This window comes from Pseudophryne corroboree, chromosome 2, assembly GCF_028390025.1.
Source record: "Pseudophryne corroboree isolate aPseCor3 chromosome 2, aPseCor3.hap2, whole genome shotgun sequence".
Classification (NCBI taxonomy): domain Eukaryota; kingdom Metazoa; phylum Chordata; class Amphibia; order Anura; family Myobatrachidae; genus Pseudophryne; species Pseudophryne corroboree.
Window position 1 is genome coordinate 398670148 of NC_086445.1, and position 25109 is coordinate 398695256.

Here is a 25109-nt window from a genome sequence, read left to right on the forward strand (position 1 = left end):
AATATTGTTTTAATGATTGATTGACTCGCTCAGTCTGCCCGTTGGATTGGGGATGGTAGCCAGACGTTAAAGATAATTTCATCTTCAATGAGGCACAAAAAGACTTCCAAAATTGTGCAATGAATTGTGGACCCCGATCAGAAACAATATCAGTGGGTAACCCATGGAGTCTGAAAACATGGCGGAGGAACAAGACTGCCAATCCCTGGGCAGATGGCAATCGGGGAAGAGCAATAAAATGGGCCATTTTGCTAAAACGGTCCACTACCACCCATATGACTCGGCATCCGGCTGACAGAGGGAGGTCCACCACAAAATCCATGGAAATATGAGACCATGGCCTAAGAGGAACATTCAAGGGCATAAGTTGACCGATAGGCAAGGAACGGGGAACCTTATGCTGTGCACAGACCTGACAAGAAAAAACAAACTCCTTAATGTCTTTGGAAAGACCAGGCCACCATACCGAGCGGGAAACTAATTCAAAAGTCTTAGCGATCCCCGGATGCCCGGCAACTTTGCTATCGTGAAACTCTGTCAAAACCGTTGCTCTCAAAAACTCGGGGACATAAAGACGACCAGCAGGAGTATTACCAGGAGCTTGATGTTGAAGCTGCTTCAACTGGGTAAATAAATCTTGTGTGAGGCCTGCCCGAATGACTGAAGACGGAAGTATGGGAGTAACAGGACTGTTGTCTTGAACTGGAAGAAAACTGCGTGATAGGGCATCTGCCTTGGTATTCTTGGAACCTGGCCTGAAGGTGATAATGAACTTGAAACGAGTAAAAAATAAAGCCCAACGAGCTTGCCGGGCATTAAGCCGTTTGGCTGATTCAATGTATTGAAGATTTTTGTGATCAGTCAAAACTGAAATGGTATGAGTGGCTCCTTCAAGCCAATGCCTCCACTCCTCAAAAGCCCATTTAATAGCCAGTAATTCCCGGTTACCAACATCGTAGTTGGATTCAGCAGATGAGAATTTCCTGGACATGAAGGCACAAGGATGTAATTCTAGGGAATCCGGATCCTTCTGAGACAGGATAGCCCCTACTCCAACCTCCGAGGCATCGACCTCAACAATGAAAGGCAATTCTGGGTTGGGATGTCTGAGGACAGGGGCTGAGACAAAGGCTTGTTTCAAGGCCTGAAAAGATAACTCCGCATCACGTGACCAGTTGGTAGGATCTGCTCCCTTCTTAGTCAGTGCCACAATGGGAGCAACTAGGTCAGAGAAAGAGTGAATAAATCTTCTATAGTAATTTGCAAACCCTAAAAAGCGCTGAATTGCTTTTAAATTGGTGGGTTGCGCCCAACTAAGGATGGCTTGGAGCTTCTTTGGTTCCATACAGAATCCCCGAGGGGAAATAATGTACCCTAAAAAGGATACCTCCGTGACATGAAATTCACACTTCTCCAGCTTGGCATATAGGTGATTTTCACGTAATTTTTTTAGAACCTGACGCACCTGGGTAACATGTTGTTCTATAGAGTCAGAATATATCAAAATATCGTCTAAGTAGACTACAACGAATTTTCCAAGAAATTCACGGAGCACATCGTTAATGAGATCCTGGAAAACTGCCGGAGCGTTGGACAGGCCGAAAGGCATAACCAGATACTCATAGTGGCCTGACTGAGTACTGAATGCCGTTTTCCACTCATCCCCTGACTTGATTCTGATGAGGTTATATGCTCCTCTCAGGTCAATCTTAGAAAAAATCACCGCCGAACGTAGCTGATCAAAGAGGACAGAAATCAGCAGCAAAGGGTAAGTATTCTTTACAGAGATTTTATTCAAGGCTCTAAAGTCGATGCAAGGTCTGAGTGATCCATCCTTCTTCTCCACGAAGAAGAAGCCTGCACTTAAAGGGGATTTAGATGGCCTGATAAATCCTTTCCCTAGGCTTTCTTTAACATACTCATTCATGGCCACAGTTTCAGGTCCGGACAATGCATATAACCTTCCCTTAGGCAAAGTGGCACCAGGAATTAACTCAATAGAACAATCATAAGGCCTATGGTGAGGCAGAATATCCGCATTGCCCTTGGAAAATACATCAACAAAATCCTGGTATACCACAGGAATGGGTGCGGGAATGACAGCAGCAATTCTGATGGGAAGCGTAATACATTCCTTATTACAGATGGTACCCCATTGTAAGATCTCCCCCAACTGCCAATCAATGATGGGATTATGAAAGGCCAGCCAAGGGTGACCCAGAACCACAGGAACTGCTGGGCAATGGGTAAGGAAAAACTCAATCTTTTCAGAATGCAGAGCTCCTACCGAAAGTAGAACAGAAGGTGTACAGAGAGAAATAACCCCATTGGACAAGGGACTCCCATCTAAACCATGCATGGTGATACACCTACCCAAGGCTAACTGAGGAATACCTAAGGCCTTGGCCCATGTTAAATCCATAAAGTTCCCTGCAGCTCCACTGTCCACAAAAGCCGAGACCGAAGAACAGAGGCTGCCAAAGGAAACTTTAGCTGGAACCAACAGTGAATTATTTGAGGAGATAAGCTGTAGACCAAAGTGAACCCCCTCACAACTCACTTGGTCGAGGCGTTTCCCGACTTGTTCGGACAACTACGGGCAAAATGTCCCTTACCCCCACAGTATAAACAAAGACCAGAATGTTGCCTTCTGGTTCTTTCTTCTGGAGACAGTTTGGAGAGGCCTATCTGCATGGGCTCCTCTATGTCCACAGGAATGGAAAAAACACAAGGAGTAGACCCGACAGATGCTCCTTTTTCAGCCCTCCGCTCTCTGAGACGACGATCAATCTTAATAGAGAGCTCCATGAGTTTATCGAGAGTCTCAGGAGCGGGATACTGAAGGAGACTGTCTTTTATAGACTCGGATAAGCCGAGGCGAAACTGACTGCGCAAGGCTGGGTCATTCCATCCACAGTCGTTCGACCAACGGCGAAACTCTGTACAATAAATCTCTGCGGGATTCCTACCCTGTCTGAGAGCACGCAACTGACTCTCGGCGGATGCCTCTCTATCAGGGTCGTCATACAAAAGCCCTAAGGACCCCAGAAAGGCGTCTACAGACAATAAAGCTGGATCGTCTGTCTTTAAACCAAAAGCCCAGGTCTGAGGATCCCCCTGTAGCAGAGAAATAATAATTCCTACCCGCTGAGATTCCGTACCTGAGGATACTGGTCTTAAACGAAAATACAGTTTACAAGACTCTTTAAAATTAAAAAACTGCTTTCTATCCCCAGAAAAACGGTCAGGCAGATGCATTTTTGGTTCAGGAATGACCCTCGGGGAAGTCCGTAACAGATCTTCCTGTGACCTCACCCGAAGGGACAGATCCTGAACCATCTGAGTAAGCTCTTGGATCTGGCTAACTAAAAGCTGGCCAGGATTTGGCCCAACACCGGTGGGATTCATGAAGCTGACAAAATCTCCCAACTGAATAAGGGAAAAAATTAACTCCTGTTAATTTTAAATTTTAGTCTGGCCGGTGTTAATGTTATGATTCCCATACTCCAGACCAGATGAGATCTTATGGCAGAGGTCTGAGTACTGGAAAGATATGCTGGTTACGGGAGCAGGAAAGCCTAGTAACCCCTGGCGCCCTAACTCCGTTGTCTCGCCCGTGTTATCAGAAATCCCCTGCGAGACTATGGTTGCTTGAGCCCATGGCAGCCGCGTTCGAAGGGCGGATTATGTCTGCCCAACCCCGATGCCCCCTCAGGTCTTAATGGGAGACAAAGGGAAATCCGAGACAGGGTGATAACAAGGGGCCCTCTGACTAAGCAACCAGACCAGGGGTTACAAGCTATCTAACTTAACCAAAAGTATGTGCGGACAAACCGCCAGGGAAAAGGACAACCAAAGATCCACTGATCCGTTACTCCTATCCAGCACCGCTGGATACCAGAGTGGACTAGTGGGAGCGGAATCCTCCGCAAAAGCTCCGGAACACAATAAAACTAAATAATAAATAGTAAGCGGTCAAGCCGCAACACACGGCTACGCCGCGACTCACGAACACCACTGGATGTTAAAGGTGCTCGGTAGGACTCCAGGAAAGATGACAAATTCCGAGTACTGGATCACTGAGGACAGGAACAACCGGATGGAGCAGGACTGGAAACTCTCTGTAACAGACACAGCAACAGGAAGCTAACACCGGCGTCTGTGAGAAGTCCTGAGAGTGCTTTTATTTAGAACCCCTCCAATCCGGATCCAGACAGGGTAATGTTAATTATGCCGTGCAGCTGCATGCTGCACGGCCAGGATGCAATTTGACCTGATTCATTAGACCTAGCAACGGGGAACGCGGTCCGGCAGTGGCGTCCCCGTTGCTATGGTCAGAGCGGCTCCGTGCGCCCGGCGTCTAGCGTTGCTAGGGAGCCGGCGGCTGTCTGCCTGCGGCGTCCCTAGTTGCTAGGCGCCGGGCCGCACTGACGGGCGGACCCTCGGCGCCTAACAGTTACCAGATATTATACACCATTGTTGTATGGGATCTCAATAGATTGGAGCTACCCCATATACATTCTGGATTGGGACAATGTTCATCTACCAGTAACTGTCTGATCAGTCTGTGGTTAGTGACACATAAATATGTTGCTACTTATCCCTGTGATACACTGTGTACAAGGCAACAATTGTTGCAATCGATGCTCTTGAAATAGAGTACACAATCTCTACTGCAGCGGTTTTACGATAGAGTATCTCTGTTCATCTACCAGTAACTGTCTGATCAGTCTGTGTTTAGTGTCTCTCTTGAAATAGAGTACACAATCTCTACTGCAGCGGTTTTACAATAGAGTGTCTCTTGTGAGTGTCTCTATTTTATAGTTAACTCCATGCTGTATGAGCATGGAGTTAACTATAAAATAGAGACACTCACAAGGGACACTCTATTGTAAAACCGCTGCAGTAGAGATTGTGTACTCTTTTTCAAGAGCATCGATTGCAACAATTGTTGCCTTGTACACAGTGTATCACAGGGATAAGTAGCAACATATTTATGTGTCACTAACCACAGACTGATCAGACAGTTACTGGTAGATGAACATTGTCCCAATCCAGAATGTATATGGTATAGCTCCAATCTATTGAGATCCCATACAACAATGGTGTATAATATCTGGTAACATACTCAAAAACCGACACATTTTTGTTTGCAAAATAAACAACTTTAGATATTGGTATGGGCACTTTGTGTTTGAATATTAAAATTGACTCAAGGGACTCAGATTAATTATAGGAACTGAATGTATGATCTACCAATTCTCTCAGAAGTTGATATATATCCTCAATTGCCCTATATCTGTGTGTGGATCAAGATCTATTTGAATACAGCAAGAGATAAACTCAGGTTATGGGTCATGCTTTAAAAATTCAATTTCTCACAATAAAGTGTATTATTTAGACACATACCTAGTAATACACTAGTTTTAGCCGTAGATACCAAATCAGCGAGGCCGTCAAACAAGACATCACCTTTATATGGTAGAGATTCCATATTTTTCTTGGAGTCAGCATCAGCATTCCATTGATGAATCCATAATGCTCGCCTAGCTGAGACTGCCATGGCATTGGCCTTTGATCCCAAAAGGCCAATATCTCTCGCAGTTTCCTTCAGGTAAGCTTCAGCGTCCTTGATATACCCCAGCGTCAAGAGGATGTTATCCCTATCTAGGGTATCTATATCAGATGACAAGTTATCTGCCCACTTTTCGATAGCACTACTCACCCACGCAGATGCAATGACCGATCTGAGTAGCGTACCTGTGGTCGTATAAATGGATTTTAACGTATTTTCCTGCTTACGATCAGGGTCTTTAAGGGCTGCCGTGCCAGGTGACGGAAAAGCCACCTTTTTTTGACAAACGCGATAGGGCCTTGTCTACAATGGGGGGTGACTCCTACTTTTCCCTATCCCCAGAGGGAAACGGATAAGCCACCGGAATCCTTTTGGGAATCTGAAACTTTCTGTCAGGGCTTTCCCAGACTTTTTCAAATAGAGTGTTTAATTCATGAGAGGGAGGAAACGCTATCTCAGGTTTCTTTTCCTTATACATACAGACCCTTTTATCAGGGACAGCCGGGTCTTCAGTGATATGTAATACCTCTTTAACTGCCACAATCATGTATCAGTGTCAGCCAACTGGGCAAACGTACGTTTCTGTGAGCCCGAGGGGACCTGTAATAACATATCCTCCACAGATTTCTTCCATGCCTGGGTCTGAGACTCAGACTTGTCTAATCTCTTATTAATACGAGCTACATTAGTATTCAAAGCATTCAACACATTTACCAAATCAGGAGTCGGTGGTGCCGACATGATCACCCCCGCCGCCTTTTGTGTCTCTAATACCGCCTCCTCCTGTAAAGAGCATTCAGCCTCAGACATGCCGACACACGTGTAATAAACACCCACAGACACACTGGGCTTATAGGGGACAGACCCACAGGAAGCCCTTCAGAGAGACACAGAGGGAATTTGCCAGCTCACACCCCAGCGCTCAATCACCGGTTCTGAGGCGCCTAATAAAATGCCCCAGGCCTGTAGCGCTTTTAATATCAAAGAATATTGCACCAAATAACCTGACCGCCCCCCCCCCCCTCCGTTTTGCACCCTGATCCTTGTCAGCAGTGTTGAGGAAGTACCAGCGTCTCTGCAGCCTGCGGAGAGGAAATGGCGCCGAGTGAGCCGTGGGGACGAAGCTCCGCCCCCTTAATGGCGCGCGTCTGTCCCGCTTCTTTTAATAACTGATTATACTGGCAGGGGTTGGGACAGTGCCTTGGCACTAATGTCCCTTCTTGCTAATGTATGCTGAGGATTTTTAGCTGCCCAGGGCGCCCCCCCCCCCCACCGCGCCCTGCACCCAGTAGTGCTTTGTGTATGTGTGGGAGCCCGGCGCGCAGCGTCCGTTTGTTGCGCGGTACCTCAGAGAATGCCGTCACTGAAGTCTTCTTCTGACTTCTGGCTCTGTAAGGGGGTGACGGCCAGCTGCGGGAGTGAGCATCTAGGTGTACCCAGCGATCAGCACCCTCAGGAGCTAATGGTGTCCTGTAGCCAGAAGCAGAGCCATTAACTCACTAGAAGTTGGTCATACTTCTCTCCCCTAAGTCCCACGAAGCAGGGAGACTGTTGCCAGCAGCCTCCCTGAAAATAAAAAACCTAACAATAAGTCTTTTTTTCAGAGAAACTCAGTAGAGCTCCCCTGTAGTGCGTACAGTCTCACTGGGCACAATTCTAAAGCTGGAGTCTGGAGGAGAGGCATAGAGGGAGGAGCCGGTGAACACCCCTTTTTGAAAGTCTTAAAGTGCCCATGTCTCCTGCGGATCCAGTCTATACCCCATGGTTCTATTGCTGTCCCAAGCATCCTCAGGGACGTATGAGAAAAATACGTTGTTACGCTCTAATAGTCACCATCCCAAAGAATTGAAGAGTGGCCTACTGAGGTCACAAATGTTGAGAACAGCAAGGATTATAAGTGACATCACTGACTGAATGAGGCGTTGAACCAAACAGTCTCAAGATTCACTGCTAGAGGCTATAAACTAAACACACTCCTTGAGGTATTGTCTATCCCTAGGGAAGTTTTACTAAGTAAGACCAATAGGGACCAAAAGGCTGTCGTCCCCTTCATTACTGAATATAATACCACCAGCCCAGTTTTACCAAGGGCACTGAATGCAGTATGGCCCATAGTTTCTACAGATAAGAATTTGCCGATATTCAAAAACAAGCGACACATGATGTGTTACACTAGGGGCAGGAACATAAAGGACATAGGGGTACATTTACTAAGCAGTGATAAGAGCGGAGAAGTGAGCCAGTGCAGAAGTGCCCATGGCAACCAATCAGCACTGAAGTAACCTTTATCATTTGCATACTATAAAATTATACAGAGCTGCTGGTTGATGGGGAAACTTCTCCACTGGCTCACTTCTCCGCTCTTATCACTGCTTAGTAAATGTACCCCATAGTCGTCCATACAGATATCACGGGGTTTGAAGATCAATCGTCTCTGACAACATCGGCTCCGTCTCTGTCATCGACCTTTTTAAGTAAGCCCCCAGGTTGCTACAGGTGCCTGGGCTGCAAAACTTGCAGCAGTGTGCGCAAAGGCTCCTCGTTTTCCTCTAGTACCATGGGCAAGGTATTTATTATCAAGCATGTACTCACTTGCATGACTACACACATCGTATACATAATTACGTGCCCGTGTAATATCCAATACGTTGGTAAAACTATACGTACAACCAGGGAAAGATTAATTCTGTTTTTGCAACTAGAGATGTGTCCTCATACATCCATCCTCAATACGCCATGCAGCATGAGATGCCTGGCGTGATTGAGCTGCCAGGTCCTGTGCAACTCTGCTAACGGTGGTCATTCCGAGTTGTTCGCTCGTTGCCGTTTTTCGCAACGCAGCAATTAGGTGGAAAATGCGCATGCGCATGGTACGCAGTGCGCATGTGCTAAGTTATTTAACACAAAATGTAGTAGTTTTGCTGGTGTTCATGCAGCGCTTTTCAGTCGCACTGCTGATCAGTGAGTGATTGACAGGAAAGGGGCGTTTCTGGGAGGTAACTGAGCGTTTTCCGGGAGTGTGCTAAAAAACGCAGGCGTGCCAGGGAAAAACGCAGGAGTGGCTGGAAAACGGGGGAGTGGCTGGCCGAACGCAGGGCGTGTTTGTGACGTCAAACCAGGAACTAAACGGACTGAGCTGATCGCAATCTAGGAGTAGGTCTGGAGCTACTCAGAAACTGCAGGGAATTATTTAGTAGCAGTTCTGCTAATCTTTCGTTCGCTATTCTGCTAAGCTAAGATACACTCCCAGAGGGCGACGGCTTAGCGTTTGTGTCTCCAGGGGCACCCTAGCATCTCCGGGGATGCTGGGCACACCCCAGTGTGACATTAATGAGGGTACTTCCCATGGTGCCACACCCCTTTCTGGGAGGCCACACCCCTTAGTGACATTAATGGGGGTACTTCCCATGAAGCCACACCCCTTTCTGGGAGGTCACACTCCTTTTCCAGGGGGCATGGGTCTTCAGCATGTGAGAGGGGTATTATTGGTCGCACAGGTGTCGCCCACCCCCGATGCCGCCTCTGGGTCTATCCTACAGAGACATTGCAAAGAAAGCCAAGCTGTCAGTGAATACAGTTACAGTACCTACACCATCAATAAGCGTTTGGAAACTGGAGGAAACTGACAATCTTTTAGTGTGTACTGTATAATGAATACATCTTTCAAAGACGTCTACTACTTATATATTGCAGCAGATGCAATATATCTGAAACACATGTACTTAATAATGTGTAGTGTATGGACCAAGTAACAGCATATACAGAGACCTGATTGGTAGCTCACAATCATCTGAACAGACATATTGTTCGGATAGGAACAATGATTGTTTAATGTGTATGTACAATATCGTGCAACAATCAGCAGTTACATCTTTCAAGGGTGTACCCCACATTAAACTGCTAAGTAAAGAGTGTAATTTGCAACTGTTTAGAGAAAGCTTCAAGCTGCAGGTTTGACTGATTGAGTGGCAGTAAGAAAGCTACAGTAAGATGGCAAACAAAAAATATGCTTTCATGGACCACGAAGCACAGCCAGTGGACTACTGGACATAGGCAGAATGTCTTATAGACTGATGCCTCAAAACTTTACATTTTTTAGTTCTTCGCATAGTGGTCTTGAATGCTGTAGTGCAGGGGCTGGCTAGCAGATTTTAACCTGGGATGGGGCCGAGCATTTAGAGAAATTTCGATTTGGGTGGGGTGTGCTCAAACTGAAATCTACATTGCAGTGTAAAAATAAAGCAGCCAGTATTTCGAAATATAACAATGCAACCCACCCAAATCTAAATCTCTCTGCACATGTTACGTCTGCCCCACCTGCAGTGCAACATGGTTTTGTCCAGTTGCTTGATAATTTGCTTTGCTTACAAACATGAAACTGGCCCTTAGTGTGTGGTACTAACTGTGAAACATGGAGAAGGGTGTGATGGTCTGGGGGTCTTTTTTGCTGGATCCCAAGTCAGAAACTTGCACACAGTGACTGGCACGTTGAATCAAAAGGGCTACCATAGCATTTTGCAGCACCATGCAATACCCTCTGGTCTATGACTAGTCAGTCAGGGGTTCATTCTACATCAAGGTAATGACCCAAAACATATCTCCAAGCTACTGTAAATCAGAACTACATCAGAGAAATACTGTATGACAAGACAGTAGACTACAAATAATGGAATAGCCAGCACAGTCTCTAGACTTAAAGCCATTTCAGCTGATTTGGGATGAACTAGATGGGTGTGGATCATCAAATCGACAGTATCTAGGTCGACAATGTTTAGGTCGACCACTATAGGTCGACAGTCACTAGGTCAACAGGGATGGAAGGTCGACAGGGTTTCTAGGTCGACATGTGGTAGGTCGACAGGTCAAAAGGTCGACATGAGTTGTTGTTTTTTTGACGCTTTCTTCTTAGAGTGATCGGGAACCCCAATTAGTGCACCGTGTCCCCTCGCATGGCGCGCGAGCTTCGGGCAAAGTGCCTCGCTCCACTACCGTTTTGCTCGGCACAGATTATCGTTCTAATCGTAGTCCACGTGGATTGTTAAGTATGAAAAAGTAAAAAAAAAAAAAAAGAAATGTGAAAAGCTCATGTCGACCTTTTGACCTGTCGACCTAGAAATCCTGTCGATCTTCCATCCCTGTCAACCTAGTGACTGTGGACCTATAGTGGTCGACCTAAACATTGTCGACATAGACAGTGTCGACCTTCAGACCAGATCCCGAACTAGATAGCAAAGCAACTTACAAATGCAACACATATGTGGAAACTTCTGCAACGGTGCAAAAAACACACAACCGGGCAAAACCATATTCCACTGCAGGTGGGGTAGATGTAACATGTGCAGAGATATGTAGATTTGGGTGGGGTGTGTTCAAATAAAGCTGTCTAAAATGTGTGGGCTACATGCGAAAGCACCCTGAGTTTGCTTATAGTATACTATGATTAGTGATTTGGCGCTGCTAAGTAACAAAGTTTGTGGTATGCTAAATCGGGCTGTTTTGTGCAATTTTAGGACACGTGCATGTGGACAAATCTGTAGGTATATAGCAAATTTATTAGTTCACTGCCATGAAGCCATAAGACCACATGCAACAATATAAGTATACAGGTCATTGATATTAATAATAAGTTCATTCTACGCTGGTTATATTTTAATGGGAGTCACCATATTACAAAGAATAGGTTAGACAGCTGTGTGCAGTAATCCAACTGCTGGGAACCACATAAAAAGGTGGCAGCAGCTTCTCACCTGCAAATGTAAGCAGGCAGATGTGGGTGCATGCTGCAGATCACTGCAGTTTCTAGCGGGGGGGTGACCAATGCGATTGCATGGGGCGTCCGCCGTGGCACTTGCTGGCTCCTGCTCGTGCTCTTCCTTCTTTCTCCCATAGTATTCCACTTGGGGGGCAGGGTTTTGTTGAATAATGCGGTTGTGTCATGATGTCACGACGCAACTGCATCATTTTGTGAAACTCCACCCCCCTGAGTGGAGTACTATGGGCGGGAGGAGGGGGAGTAGGATGGCCATTGGTGGGTTATACATCAATGGTTGCAGTCGATGGTACCATAGATGAATAACCTCGATGGTGTAAAACCATCTTTAAGGGAACCACCGATAGTTTTACCCATTGATGGTCACCCCTCCATTACTGTAAAATGAACTGTGGGCGAATCAGAGCCTGGGGGCATGGCTTCACCGATGTCAGGGGGCGGCGCCATCCTCCGTGCCCTGACACTTTGAGGGGGGGGGGGGAGATTGGTGGCACTGAACCATCGATAGCGGGAAACCATCTGGTTCTCCCCCAACGATGGTAAAAGTATTCAACATCGATCATGGACCATCGATGATTTTGAGTCATCGATGGTCGATGGCCATCCCTATGGGGGAGTGGTGTGAAAGGGGTATTTGTGATGTCTAAGAACCTCATCCATAGGTATTTAGCAGTAACCTGACCTGCAAATCGGTATTTTGATGATCCTGAACAGGCTGAGAACGTTGATGTACAACTGTATTTCTGCATATATACATTTTAGCATATACAGTATGTTTATCTTTTCATAATCCACAGCCTTGTCCAAAAACAAATCTAGAAATGTATTTATGATGTGAAATTTCTTTGCTATTTTATTTATAAACACTGTAGGCTACTTATAAATTTGCTATTTTTAAATAACAATGCCACCTAAACACACATAAAAAACACTTACCGCAGCACCTCAGTGGCTGCAACTTTCATCTCTTCCCTGTGGGCTTTACAATTAATTTGAATGGTAAAGCTACATAGATAATGCTGCTAGTAGAAAGCAGATTTTGGTCACAGCACGGCACTTGCTGGTTCCTATCCTGCTCCCTCTCCTCCCTCCCATAGTAATCCGGTCAGGGGGTGGAATTTCGTGGAATGATGCGGTTGTGGTGTGATGTCACGAAACAACCACGTAATTTCAGGAAACTCTGCACCCGAGTGGAGTACTATGGGCGGGAGGAGGAAGAGCAGGATAGCACTAGCAGTGCTGCATTTTTTAACTGCTCGCACTGGGAGCCACGTTGTCTAGAAACAGCTCTGCTGCATGGCACAGATGTACATCCAAAGGCCGGAAATGACTTATAAATAAAAACATACCAGTAGATGTAAGCAAGTGTCTAAAGTTATCTGTTTTTGCTTTTTTAAATTAAGTAAAATGCATATGTTTTACCTTGTACGGTTCGCTGAAAAGGGGGTGATTTGTAAGAAAAATATTCTCATTTGGCTGAAGTTCTTGAGTCCTTCTTTCCCAATCTTTTGTACGAAGCACATTTTTATCTTGTTCATACCCACTGTTAAAAAGAAAACAAGTAATAATTCAAAAATGTACCTGCTCAGAAAATAGTAATATTGCTCACAAGCTTGAATGCAGAGTCTGATAGACAGATGGCAAAGATAACAAAAACATGAATATAATTAATGTTGTTTCCAGCAGACTGTACGAGCTCTGGTCTCTGTGTGTTCACTAAACAGATAATTGAATTTTTCAAGGAGAGGGGGACGGCTTATGAACACAATCATTAGACTAGATCGGCATGTTCTGAATCTCCCTGGTTTATAGTCTGACAGAAATATCCACAAAACACTGTTTAGTGTAATTTAGAATTGACAGATTAGAAAGAAAGCTAAGGCAATTTGGCATTCTGTGCTTCGAACAGAGGTCCAATTGTCTGTTATTAAAGTTTTACTCCAGCTAATTTCCAAGGGGCATCACATCCCTAGAATTAAATAACGCAGTAATCCTTCAAGCGATCCTATGTGTTATTGTCCGCAATATGTGTTTATCGCTCTCAGGCAGCTTACTTTTGAGATATAAGTCATGAACAGATTTTTTTCCTTGTGAAATGTCCTCTGTGTGTGATCTCCGTGAGGCTGCTGTCTGTTTATGTGGTGAATCTCTTATTAGCTTCTTCCCTGAAGGGTTGTTAAAACTACGTGTAGCACTAGATTTCTTTACCTCCACGCTTTTACATTCTGATCTCTGGTAATCAGCCAAGTAGTCAAACTACTCCTTAATCAATCCCTTTTTTCTCTGACTGATGTGACATGAGCGCAAGTTCTGAGCATGAAAAATGCATGGAGACTGAATTGTGTCGCTGCACATCTGAGTGATTGTGATCTGAAGAGATGGAAATGTGGAGGTTATTTAACTAAAGGCACTGGCAAAAAGAAAAAAGACCATGTAATTTATCTGCACAAAAAGAGATTTATGTTTGCATAGTATGCGGGGTTTGAATGTCACCTGGAGATGCAAATGCACTGTATCGGACATCTTAAGCTGCTTGCTTTCCCAGGTTTATCTCATCCAACAAGAATGATAGATACCACTGTCAACTGTTTTTTATACTCTGATTTCACAGCGGACTCTCAATCATTGTATAGCAATGTTCCACATTGCTCACTCATGCCATACACACACACACACACACACACACACACACACACGGTATATAGTATAAGGGCACATTTCCAGATGTTTTCGCCCATATGCATCAGTTATCTTCTCTTCCTGCTGCTCACAATACCACAAGTCTACACTAAACTGCTGTTCATTATACAGAACAGTGTGGTGCAAGGTTTATTAGGACTCTATGAAATTTGTCCATTTAAGTATTGTACAAGCTTTTAAGTGTGTTCATTTGAGCTCTAATTTATTGGTCTGTTCATTTGATCCTGGTATAAAGAATTAAGAACGGATTCCAGGTATTGAATTTAGGAATTGGCATTGGGGATTAGTGTTAACAATTTGGGCAGGAGTTGATATAGGGTTTAGGGTTCAAGGTTGGGGATTGGGGAACATTGTGTAGGTTTTGATGCAGAAGAAGAGAAGACATGCACTCACTTATTGCTGACATACACACACTCTCATTTACATAAGTTTATAGTTTGCAGTTAAGGGGAATACTCACAGAGCGATCGCTGCTTAAAATCTAAGCAATCTGACTAGATTGCTTAGATTTTAAGCACAGATCACTTGTGTGTACCCCTCTCAGCGATAGCGATGTGCGGCCCCACAAATCGCTATCGCTGGTGCTAGATTGGCCTGCATGCAGGCTCAATCTAGCAGGTCGCTCATTTCACCCGCTGGGTGAAATGAGCGGCCCCCAGTCTCCCCCCGCACGCTCAGCCCACATCGGGCTGTGCTGAGCAGGGTGAGAGATGTGTGCTGAGTGGTTTGCTCAGCACACATCTCTCCTAAAATCGGGGCGTGAATACGGCCCTTTACACGTTATAGTAAGCTGCATACAACAGAGATACACTCAAACAGGTAGACATAGAGACTAATGCAGAGCTGAACATACTTTGGCTGAAGATGGTTCCACTTTGAATGCACAGACAGAGTTGTGCTCATCATTTTGCCAGATATGCAGCTGGAAACACACATATTTATGCATTGGAGGGGGTCTAACCAAGGTTAAAATCAGGCGCAAAGAGGGCTGCTGTGCTAATTTGAGCAGCTGCTAAAAAACAGGTCTAGTCAGTCCTGTATAACTGGAAACAACATACATCAAACGAGTTAGCAGCGCTATACAATCAATAAATTGAATATGAGTGAATTAAAGCAATAGAATTAATTGAAACACATGGGGGTATATGCAATTAGCGGCGAATCGCGGCAATTTTACGCCCGTTTTTTAATTCGACACAATTCGACCGTCGAATTCCGGCAAGTGGGTGCCGAAATTTACCATATTCAATAAAAAACGGAATCGACAGTCCCGCTGTCGAAAAACGGCCGATTTGACGGATTTTGATACGATTTTTTAAATACTGGAAAAAACGGTAAAAAACCCGGAAAAAAATTGTGTGGGGTCTCCCCTCCAAAGCATAACCAGCCTCGGGCTCTTCGAGCCGGTCCTGGTTCTAAAAATCCTGGGGGAAAAATGACAGGGGATTCCCCGTATTTTTAAAACCAGCACCGTGCTCTGCGCCTGGTGCTGGTGCAAAAAATACGGGGGACAAAAAGAGTAGGGGTCCCCCGTATTTTTTACACCAACATCGGGCTCCACTAGCTGGACAGATAATGCCACAGCCGGGGGTCACTTTTATACAGCGCCCTGCGGCCGTGGCATTAAATATCCAACTAGTCACCCCTGGCCGGGGTACCCTGGGGGAGTGGGGACCCCTTCAATCAAGGGGTCCCCCCCCAGCCACCCAAGGGCCAGGGGTGAAGCCCGAGGCTGTCCCCCCCATCCAAGGGCTGCGGATAGGGGGCTGATAGCCTTGAGAAAAGTGTAAGAATAATTTTTTTTCCAGTAGTGCTACAAGTCCCAGCAAGCCTCCCCCGCAAGCTGGTACTTGGAGAACCACAAGTACCAGCATGCGGGAGAAAAATGGGCCCGCTGGTACCTGTAGTTCTACTGGGAAAAAAATACCCAAATAAAAACAGGAGACACACACCGTGAGAGTAAAACTTTATTTCATACATGCCGACACATACATACTTACCTATGTTGACCCGCCGACTGCCACGCCCCCCTCGTCACTGAAGAATCTGGGGTACCTGTGAAAAAAATTATACTCACCTCAATCCAGTGTCCGGATCTTTTAAAATAATCCTCGTACTTGGCACAAAAAAAAAACGAACACCCGAACCAAACGGACTGAAAGGGGTCCCATGTTTACACATGGGACCCCTTTCCCCGAATGCAGAAACCCCCCCGTGACTGCTGTCACAGAAAGGTCTCTTCAGCCAATCAGCGAGCGCAACGTCCTGGCACTCTGCTGATTGGCTGTATGCGCGTCTGAGCTGTCAGATAGCGCATCGCAAAGCCCCTCCATTATATTCAATGGTGGGAACTTTGTGTCAGCGGTGAGGTCACCCGCGGTCAGCGGCTGACCGCGGTCAGCTGCTGACCGCGGGTAACCCCACCGCTACCCGCAAAGTTCCCACCATTGAAACTAATGGAGGGAGCTGTGCGATACGCTGTCTGACAGCAGACGCGCATACAGCCAATCAGGTGAGTGCCACGAAGTAGCGCTTCCTGATTGGCTGAAGGGACCTTCTGTGACAGCAGTCACGTGGGGTCCCGGCATTCGTGGAAAGGGGTCCCATGTGTAAACATGGGACCCCTTTCAGTCCGTTTGGTCCGGGTGTTCGGTTTTTTTTTTTGCCAAGTACGTGGATTATAACCTGGACACTGGATCAGGTGAGTATAATTTTATTCACAGGTACACGTGGATTCTACTTGGCAAGTGGACAGAGGTCGGCGTGTGAACATAGGTAAGTATGTGTGTGTCGACATGTGTGTAATAAAGTTTTACTATCACGGTGTGCGTGTCCTGTTTTTATTTGGGTACTTTTTCCCCAGTAGAACTACAGGTACCAGCGGGCCCATTTTTCTCCTGCATGCTGGACTAGTTGGACATTTAATGCCACGGCAGCAGGGCGCTGTATTAAAGTGACCCCCGGCTGTGGCATTATCTGTCCAGCTAGTGGAGCCCGATGCTGGTGTAAAAAATACGGGGGACCCCTATTCTTTTTGTCCCCCGTATTTTTTGCACCAGCACCAGAGCCCGGTGCTGGTTTTAAAAATACGGGGGATCCCCTGTCATTCCCCCCCCCCCGGATTTTTAGAACCAGGACCGGCTCGAAGAGCCTGAGGCTGGTTATGCTTTGGAGGGGGGACCCCACGCCATTTTTTTCCGGGATTTTACCATTCCATTTAAAAAAAAAATATATGTATATATATATATATATATATATATATAAAAATTATATTTTTAAAAATATATAAATAATACTTGTGCCTCCAAAATAGACAAACCAATTACCTAATCCCTTCTAATATAAATAGATATGCTATTACCAATAAAAAAAACACCAAAAAAAACATGTTTTCAATTTTTTTTATTAGATTCCCCCACCAAAGTGTGGCGGATTGTAAATGACGAATTTACTGTCTAACAGCACTGTTGTCGAATTTCCAAACTTCAATTGAATATACTTTTGGCGAATTGCCGCATTTGTACCATTGCAGAAATGTCGAATTTGACAAATGTCGAATTTCAAAAAGTCGATTTTTGAAAGTCCGTTTTTTTTGACGGAAAGTACTGAATTGCATTTTCTTTTCGGGATTTTACCATTCCATTTAAAAAAAAAAATATATAAAAAAAAATATTTTTTAAAATATATAAATAATACTTGTGCCTCCAAAATAGACAAACCAATTACCTAATCCAGTGGTTCCCAAACTGTGTGCCGTGGCTCCCTGGGGTGCCTCGGGACACTTGCAGGGGTGCCCTGGGTTGGTGGTCCAGGACCAATTCAAATTATTTATGGTCAATATAAAAGGCAAAACTAGTGCTGGTGGCTGTCAGTCATAAAATATGGGGACAAACAGAAGCAAATCTTGTCCCTCACCACACAACTGACCCTAAGGATGACCTATAAACACAGTCTACTTAATTTAATATTTCTTTCTAAATTTCTCAATAAGAAATTATTGGCCTAGGGGTGCCGTGAAAAAAATTCTGATACTCTAGGGCGCCGTGATTCAAAAAAGTTTGGGAACCACTGACCTAATCCCTTCTAATATAAATAGATATGCTATTACCAATAAAAAAAACACCAAAAAAAACATGTTTAAAATTTTTTTTATTAGATTCCCCCACCAAAGTGTGGCGGATTGAAAATGACGAATTTACTGTCTAAAAGCACTGTTGTCGATTTTCCAAACTTCAATTGAATATACTTTTGGCGAATTGCCGCATTTGTACCATTGCAGAAATGTCGAATTTGACAAATGTCGAATTTCAAAAAGTCGATTTTTGAAAGTCCGTTTTTTTGACGGAAAGTACTGAATTGCATTGTCGATTTTTATTTTTTTGGCGAAAAAGTCCAGTTTTTCGACAATTTCGGGAATTCGACCGCAATTGCATATACCCAATGGAGATGAATGGACTGAAGGTGGGAAAAAAAGGGTTATTTAATAATTAAAAATACAAACAAGTATTGATTCAAAGGTAGTGGATAAAATAGACTGCAAGGTTATATAGTGACCTGGATGCAATTTATACAGATGGGAATTGTTTTAAGCCCTTTCTATACACAATAACAAGAAATGAAGCATATATTATTAAAGAGTCTGAGTTTTAATGTATTGAGAATATTACATATTTGTTTTGTGAAGTATACACAAAACTACTTCACTCTGCCCTGTCCCGCCTCTGATTCTGTGTTAGGGTCTCCTGCCCTGTGCTGCCACGTCGTCATGGCAACCGGGAGAAAAGTGCTAGCGGAGTAACCTGAGCGCAGCGGATACTCCGGTTCGGGTCTTTTGCTGTGCAGTGGTTACAGGCTCTGTGCACGGCAGAAGATCCGGTGCTGGTTTTTGTGCTCACAGTCTGTGAGGTCTGAGTGGGGCGTGGACAGCACCTGCTATATAAGGCCTCTTCTCAGGTTAAGCAGATGCTGCTGAATCTTTGTTGGTTAGTCAGTTCCTGAAAGCTAGCTAGTACTGTGTAGCTTTGTATTTGTTGTTGCTTACTGCAAATAGACCTTGGGGTTTGGTACTACACTCTGCCAATCCAGACCTAGCAGTAAGACTGGAGTCAGTCGTTTAACTTGCTGGGGTTCTTTTGCTACTCTGTGAACTTAGCAAGTTTGCGGCTGTATTCTCAGACTTGCCTGCCTAAATCCTTTCTCACTGTGCAAGGTGTTCAGGTGTCAGTTTAGTGGCAGTAAGCTGAACCTGTGCACTGCAAGTGAGGATTAGGATTGTGGAGACTCTCCTTGTGTCTATCATTCCATCTCTGACCAAGGAGTTTACTGCCACACCCGTTGGTAACCCTTTAGGGTTTTGCTGTTGCCCTTAGCAACAGCATTTCGGGTTCTCTACGTATTAAAACACAACATCTTGCTTTTTCCATCCGAGCATTCCTAATACTAGGGAGACACCCAGTTTCTTAGCCTCTGGGCTTCTCTGTTCACTTTGTGTTTATTTTGTTACCCTATCACCTTCTGTGTACGTAATGTCATATTCCCCAGTCTGTCTGTGAGTTCATTTGTTTTGCATCCCTATCCGTTCAGACACCAGTACAATCCTGCAGGCACTGGTGTGCATAACAGTTCAGACACCAGTACATTCCTGCAGGCACTGGTGTGCATAACAGTTCAGACACCAGTACATTCCTGCAGGCACTGGTGTGCATAACATATTCAGCAGCCCAATACTCCTGTTGAAATTTTGTGGGAATATGGAGCATACCCCTCAAAATACGTTGCAACAGGTGGTCGATCAGGTGCAGGTCCTGACTCGACAATTTAATGATTTATCCATTAAAATGCACACCTCCCAGGCCGCTGGCGGAGCTCCCGCAGCAGCAGCACCTTCAGGGGTTAAGGAGCCGAAAGTAAATCTCCCGGATCGTTTTTCTGGAGATCGCTCGCAGTTCTTTTGTTTCAAGGAGAGCTGCAAGCTATACTTCCGGCTTAGGCATCAGTCTTCTGGGTCGGAGATTCAGCGGGTGGGCATAGTGATTTCCTTGCTACAAGGAGACCCACAGGTCTGGGCATATGGGTTGCAGCCTGACTGTCCGTCGCTTAAAAGTGTTGATGCTTTTTTTACGGCACTGGGCATGTTGTATGATGACCCTGACAAGACGGCCTCAGCCGAGGCTCAGATTTCGATCCTTAAGCAAGGGCGAAGGCCAGTTGAGGTTTACTGTACGGAGTTTCGGAGGTTTGCCCATGATACCCAGTGGAATGACCCAGCCCTGAGACACCAGTACCGAAGAGGTCTTTCTAACCAGATAAAAGACCAACTGGTACAATATCCCTTGCCTGATAGCTTGGATCAGCTCATGCAGTTGTCCATCCGGGTGGATAGACGGCTGAGAGAGCGTAGGCTTGAAAGGGAGACCGAGGTTTCCTTCTTTCCCAAGGGAACCTCAGACTCTGAGGAATTTTCCGAGGAGCCTATGCAGATTGGGGCTACCCGCCTCTCCTCGCGTGAGAAGACGCGGAGGAGACAGCAGGGGTTGTGTTTGTACTGTGGGAATAAAGGTCATGTGGTAGCATCATGCCCAGAAAAGCCGGAAACTTCAGGGCCTGAGGGTGATGGGAAATATCCTGTCAGGCCAGAAGTCAGAATTTCCCAAGAAGACTTTTATCATTCCGGTGACCTTGAAGATCCTCGGTCAAACTGTCAAGACTGAGGCCTTTGTGGACAGTGGGGCCGACGGGGTTTTTATGGACCGCCAATTCGCCCTGAAACACTCTGTTCCCTTAGAACCCTTGGCATTGGAAATTGAGATTTGTGGGTTAAACGGGGAACCATTATCCCAAGGTAAAATTACCTCTTGCACTAGCCAGATTTCTTTGTTTATTGGAGCCACACACTCTGAAAAATTGTCCTTTTATGTGACTGTCTGTACTTTTGCCCCATTGGTGTTGGGGTTACCCTGGTTAAGGGCCCACAATCCTCAATTTGACTGGGTCTCTGGGGAGATTCTTAGTTGGGGTACTGATTGTTTCAGGAGTTGCTTGAGCCTTCCAGTCAGGCTCTCGCAGCTAAGTTTGCCAGGATTGCCAGGGTGTTATGCAGATTTTGCGGACGTGTTCTCCAAAAAAGTTGCAGAGGTACTACCTCCCCATCGCCCCTATGACTGTGCCATTGATTTGTTGCCGAATGCTAAGCTTCCCAAGAGCAGGTTGTACTCCCTGTCACGTCCTGAGACTCAGGCTATGGCAGAGTACATTCAGGAGAACTTGGCTAAGGGATTTATCAGACCTTCACAGTCTCCAGTTGGGTCGGGGTTCTTCTTCGTGGGTAAAAAGGACGGTTCGTTGCGACCCTGCATCGACTTCAGGGAATTGAACCGTATCACGATTAAAAACTCATACCCACTGCCTCTCATTTCGGTCTTGTTTGACCAGCTTCGTACTGCCACCATTTTTTCTAAGATTGACCTACGCGGGGCGTACAATCTAATCCGAATAAGAGAGGGGGATGAATGGAAGACTGCCTTTAATACCCACTCAGGGCATTATGAATATTTGGTGATGCCTTTTGGGCTCTGTAATGCCCCGGCAGTCTTCCAGGATTTCATGAACGATGTACTCAGGGAATATTTGGATAGATTCTTAGTTGTATACTTAGATGACATCCTAATCTTCTCCCATTCCCTGGAGGAACATCGGAAGCATGTACGCTTAGTCCTCCAGAAACTCAGAGACCACCGGCTTGGGGCGAAGCTGGAGAAGTGCGAATTTGAAGTTCAGCAAATCGCATTTCTAGGATATATTATCTCCCCAGAAGGTTTCCAAATGGAGGGTTCCAAGGTACAGGCAGTCCTGGATTGGGTGCAGCCCACTAGTTTGAAGGCGCTTCAGCGTTTCCTGGGCTTTGCAAATTTTTATAGACGATTTATCGCTGGATTTTCGTCTATAGTGGCGCCCTTGGTGGCACTCACTAAGAAAGGGGCGGATGTTGCTCACTGGTCTTGTGAGGCTAAAGCGGCTTTTGCCCGTCTCAAAAGGGCATTTGTCTTGGCCAAGGTGCTGCGACACCCAGATCCAGAGCGTCGTTTTGTGGTGGAGGTGGATGCCTCTGAGATGGGTATTGGGGCAGTGCTCTCTCAGATGGGAGTGTCTGATAATCGCCTTCATCCCTGTGCTTACTTTTCCCGTAAATTTTCGCCTGCCGAGATGAATTATGACGTGGGTAACCGGGAATTGTTGGCTATTAAGGATGCACTCGAGGAGTGGAGACACTGGCTTGAGGGGGCTAAGTTTGTGGTCTCAATTCTCACCGACCATAAGAATCTGGCATATTTAGAGTCAGCGAAGCGTCTCAATGCCACGCAGGCACGATGGGCTTTGTTTTTTGCTCGCTTTAATTTTTTGATAACATATCGCCCTGGGTCAAATAACATCAAGGCTGATGTGCTCTCGCGGAGTTTTGCTCCAATCCAGGAGACCACCGAGGAGCCGTTGCCCATTGTGTCCCCATCATGTATTAAAGTGGGCATTACCCAGGACCTCTTGTCATTAGTCCTTAGAGCACAGGAGCAGGCTCCTCCAGACCTTCCGGTAGGTCTTTTGTTTGTGCCTCCTAGGTTAAGACAGCGAGTGGAGGGGTTCCTGTTGGCCCATTACATCCACTCTCTATTTCATCTAAGCCATGAACCCACATTTCAATGGATTTTGTGGTGGACTTGCCCAAATCCTTGGGGATGACAGCCATCTGGGTTTTCGTTGACAGGTTTTCGAAGATGGCGCACTTCGTTCCACTGGTTGGGCTGCCATCGGCCAGACGCCTGTCTAAATTATTTATGCTGCATGTTGTGCGTCTCCACGGGTTGCCACTTGATGTGGTCTCTGACCGCGGATCCCAGTTTGTGGCCAAATTCTGGAGGGCATTTTGTTCCGATCTCCAGATTTCTGTCAGCTTGTCGTCAGGCTACCATCCGCAGTCTAATGGGCAGACTGAAAGGGTGAACCAGTCCTTGGAGCAGTTCCTCAGGTGTTATGTCTCCAAGTGTCAGACTGACTGGGTTGCTCATCTGTCCATGGCGGAGTTTGCCTATAACAACGCGGCTCACTCTGCTACAGGGATCTCTCCCTTCCTTTGTGTGTATGGGCATCATCCTAAGGCCAATTCTTTTGACCCCCTGGACTCCATGCCTGGTGGTTCCTCTGTGGTTTCGGTCCTTAGAGGTATTTGGAGGAAAGTGAAGAAAGCCCTTGTGTCTGTGTCATTAGTGACCAAAAGAGCTTTTGATAAGCGGAAAAGACCCTGCAGCTTCAAATTAGGAGACTTCGTCTGGTTGTCTACCAAGAATTTGAAGTTGAGACAGCCATCTCATAAGTTAGGCCCCCGGTTCATCGGCCCTTATAAGATCACCAGGGTTATCAATACGGTGGCATTTCAGTTAGATCTGCCCCGTTCTTTGGGTATCAATAAAACATTTCATTGTTCCCTTTTAAAACGGGCGATTAGTAATCCTTCTTCCAGTGGAAGACCTTCCCCTCTTCTGATACGTGGCCAGAGGGAGTTTGTTGTTGAAAGGATTCTTGACTCCAAGATGGTTCGGGGTCGGCTGTCATTTTTGGTGCACTGGAAGGGGTATGGCCCGGAGGAGCGGTCGTGGGTGCGCAGTTGTGATCTTCATGCCCCCAGACTGATACGCTCTTTCTTCTCGCAGTTCCCCGATAAACCCGGTGGTAGGGGTTCTTTGACCCCTCGTCAGAGGGGGGGTACTGTTAGGGTCTCCTGCCCTGTGCTGCCACGTCGTCATGGCAACCGGGAGACAAGTGCTAGCGGAGTAACCTGAGCGCAGCTGATACTCCGGTTCGGGTCTTTTGCTGTGCAGTGGTTACAGGCTCTGTGCACAGCAGGGGATCCGGTGCTGGTTTTTGTGCTCACAGTCTGTGAGGTCTGAGTGGGGCGTGGACAGCACCTGCTATATAAGGCCTCTTCTCAGGTTAAGCAGATGCTGCTGAATCTTTGTTGGTTAGTCAGTTCCTGAAAGCTAGCTAGTACTGTGTAGCTTTGTATTTGTTGTTGCTTACTGCAAATAGGCCTTGGGGTTTGGTACTACACTCTGCCAATCCAGACCTAGCAGTAAGACTGGAGTCAGTCGTTTAACTTGCTGGGGTTCTTTTGCTACTCTGTGAACTTAGCAAGTTTGCGGCTGTATTCTCAGACTTGCCTGCCTAAATCCTTTCTCACTGTGCAAGGTGTTCAGGTGTCAGTTTAGTGGCAGTAAGCTGAACCTGTGCACTGCAAGTGAGGATTAGGATTGTGGAGACTCTCCTTGTGTCTATCATTCCATCTCTGACCAAGGAGTTTAATGCCACACCCGTTGGTAACCCTTTAGGGTTTTGCTGTTGCCCTTAGCAACAGCATTTCGGGTTCTCTACGTATTAAAACACAACATCTTGCTTTTTCCATCTGAGCATTCCTAATACTAGGGAGACACCCAGTTTCTTAGCCTCTGGGCTTCTCTGTTCACTTTGTGTTTATTTTGTTACCCTATCACCTTCTGTGTACGTAATGTCATATTCCCCAGTCTGTCTGTGAGTTCATTTGTTTTGCATCCCTATCCGTTCAGACACCAGTACAATCCTGCAGGCACTGGTGTGCATAACAGTTCAGACACCAGTACATTCCTGCAGGCACTGGTGTGCATAACAGTTCAGACACCAGTACACTCCTGCAGGCACTGGTGTGCATAACATTCTGCCCTGCTGCTCACTGTTGTAAATGCGGGTACGACAGCCCCCCCCCCCCCCCCCCATGACTTGGTATCGCTGTCACCATGACTCTCCTCTGTGAGGGGGGAATTTCCAATAATCATCCCACCACTTTTAACCCCTATGTGGGTGGAATTTAAAAAAATCCCCTCTTGCTTTGCAAAGGCTAGCTACTGTCCAAATGTCCTTGTGCTTCATGAGATTTTGTGATGAGTCAGTGGTATTTGATATATATATATATATATATATATATATACACACACACTACCGTTTTGCCTGCGGCTTCACCCGTGTGGAAATCTTAACACAATC

The 25109-nt window shown here is 45.8% G+C and overlaps 1 protein-coding gene across 4 annotated transcripts in view; it reads right to left on the reverse strand.

The window, feature by feature from the left end:
- AFF3 (ALF transcription elongation factor 3) overlaps positions 1 to 25109 on the reverse strand; it is a 771336-nt gene that overhangs the window by 581446 nt on the left and 164781 nt on the right. For all 4 annotated transcript variants that reach the window (XM_063953377.1, XM_063953378.1, XM_063953379.1 and 1 more), the window contains one exon: positions 12768 to 12888. In XM_063953377.1, the coding sequence (XP_063809447.1) occupies positions 12768 to 12888 (121 nt within the window). The remainder of the gene's footprint in view (positions 1 to 12767; positions 12889 to 25109) is intronic.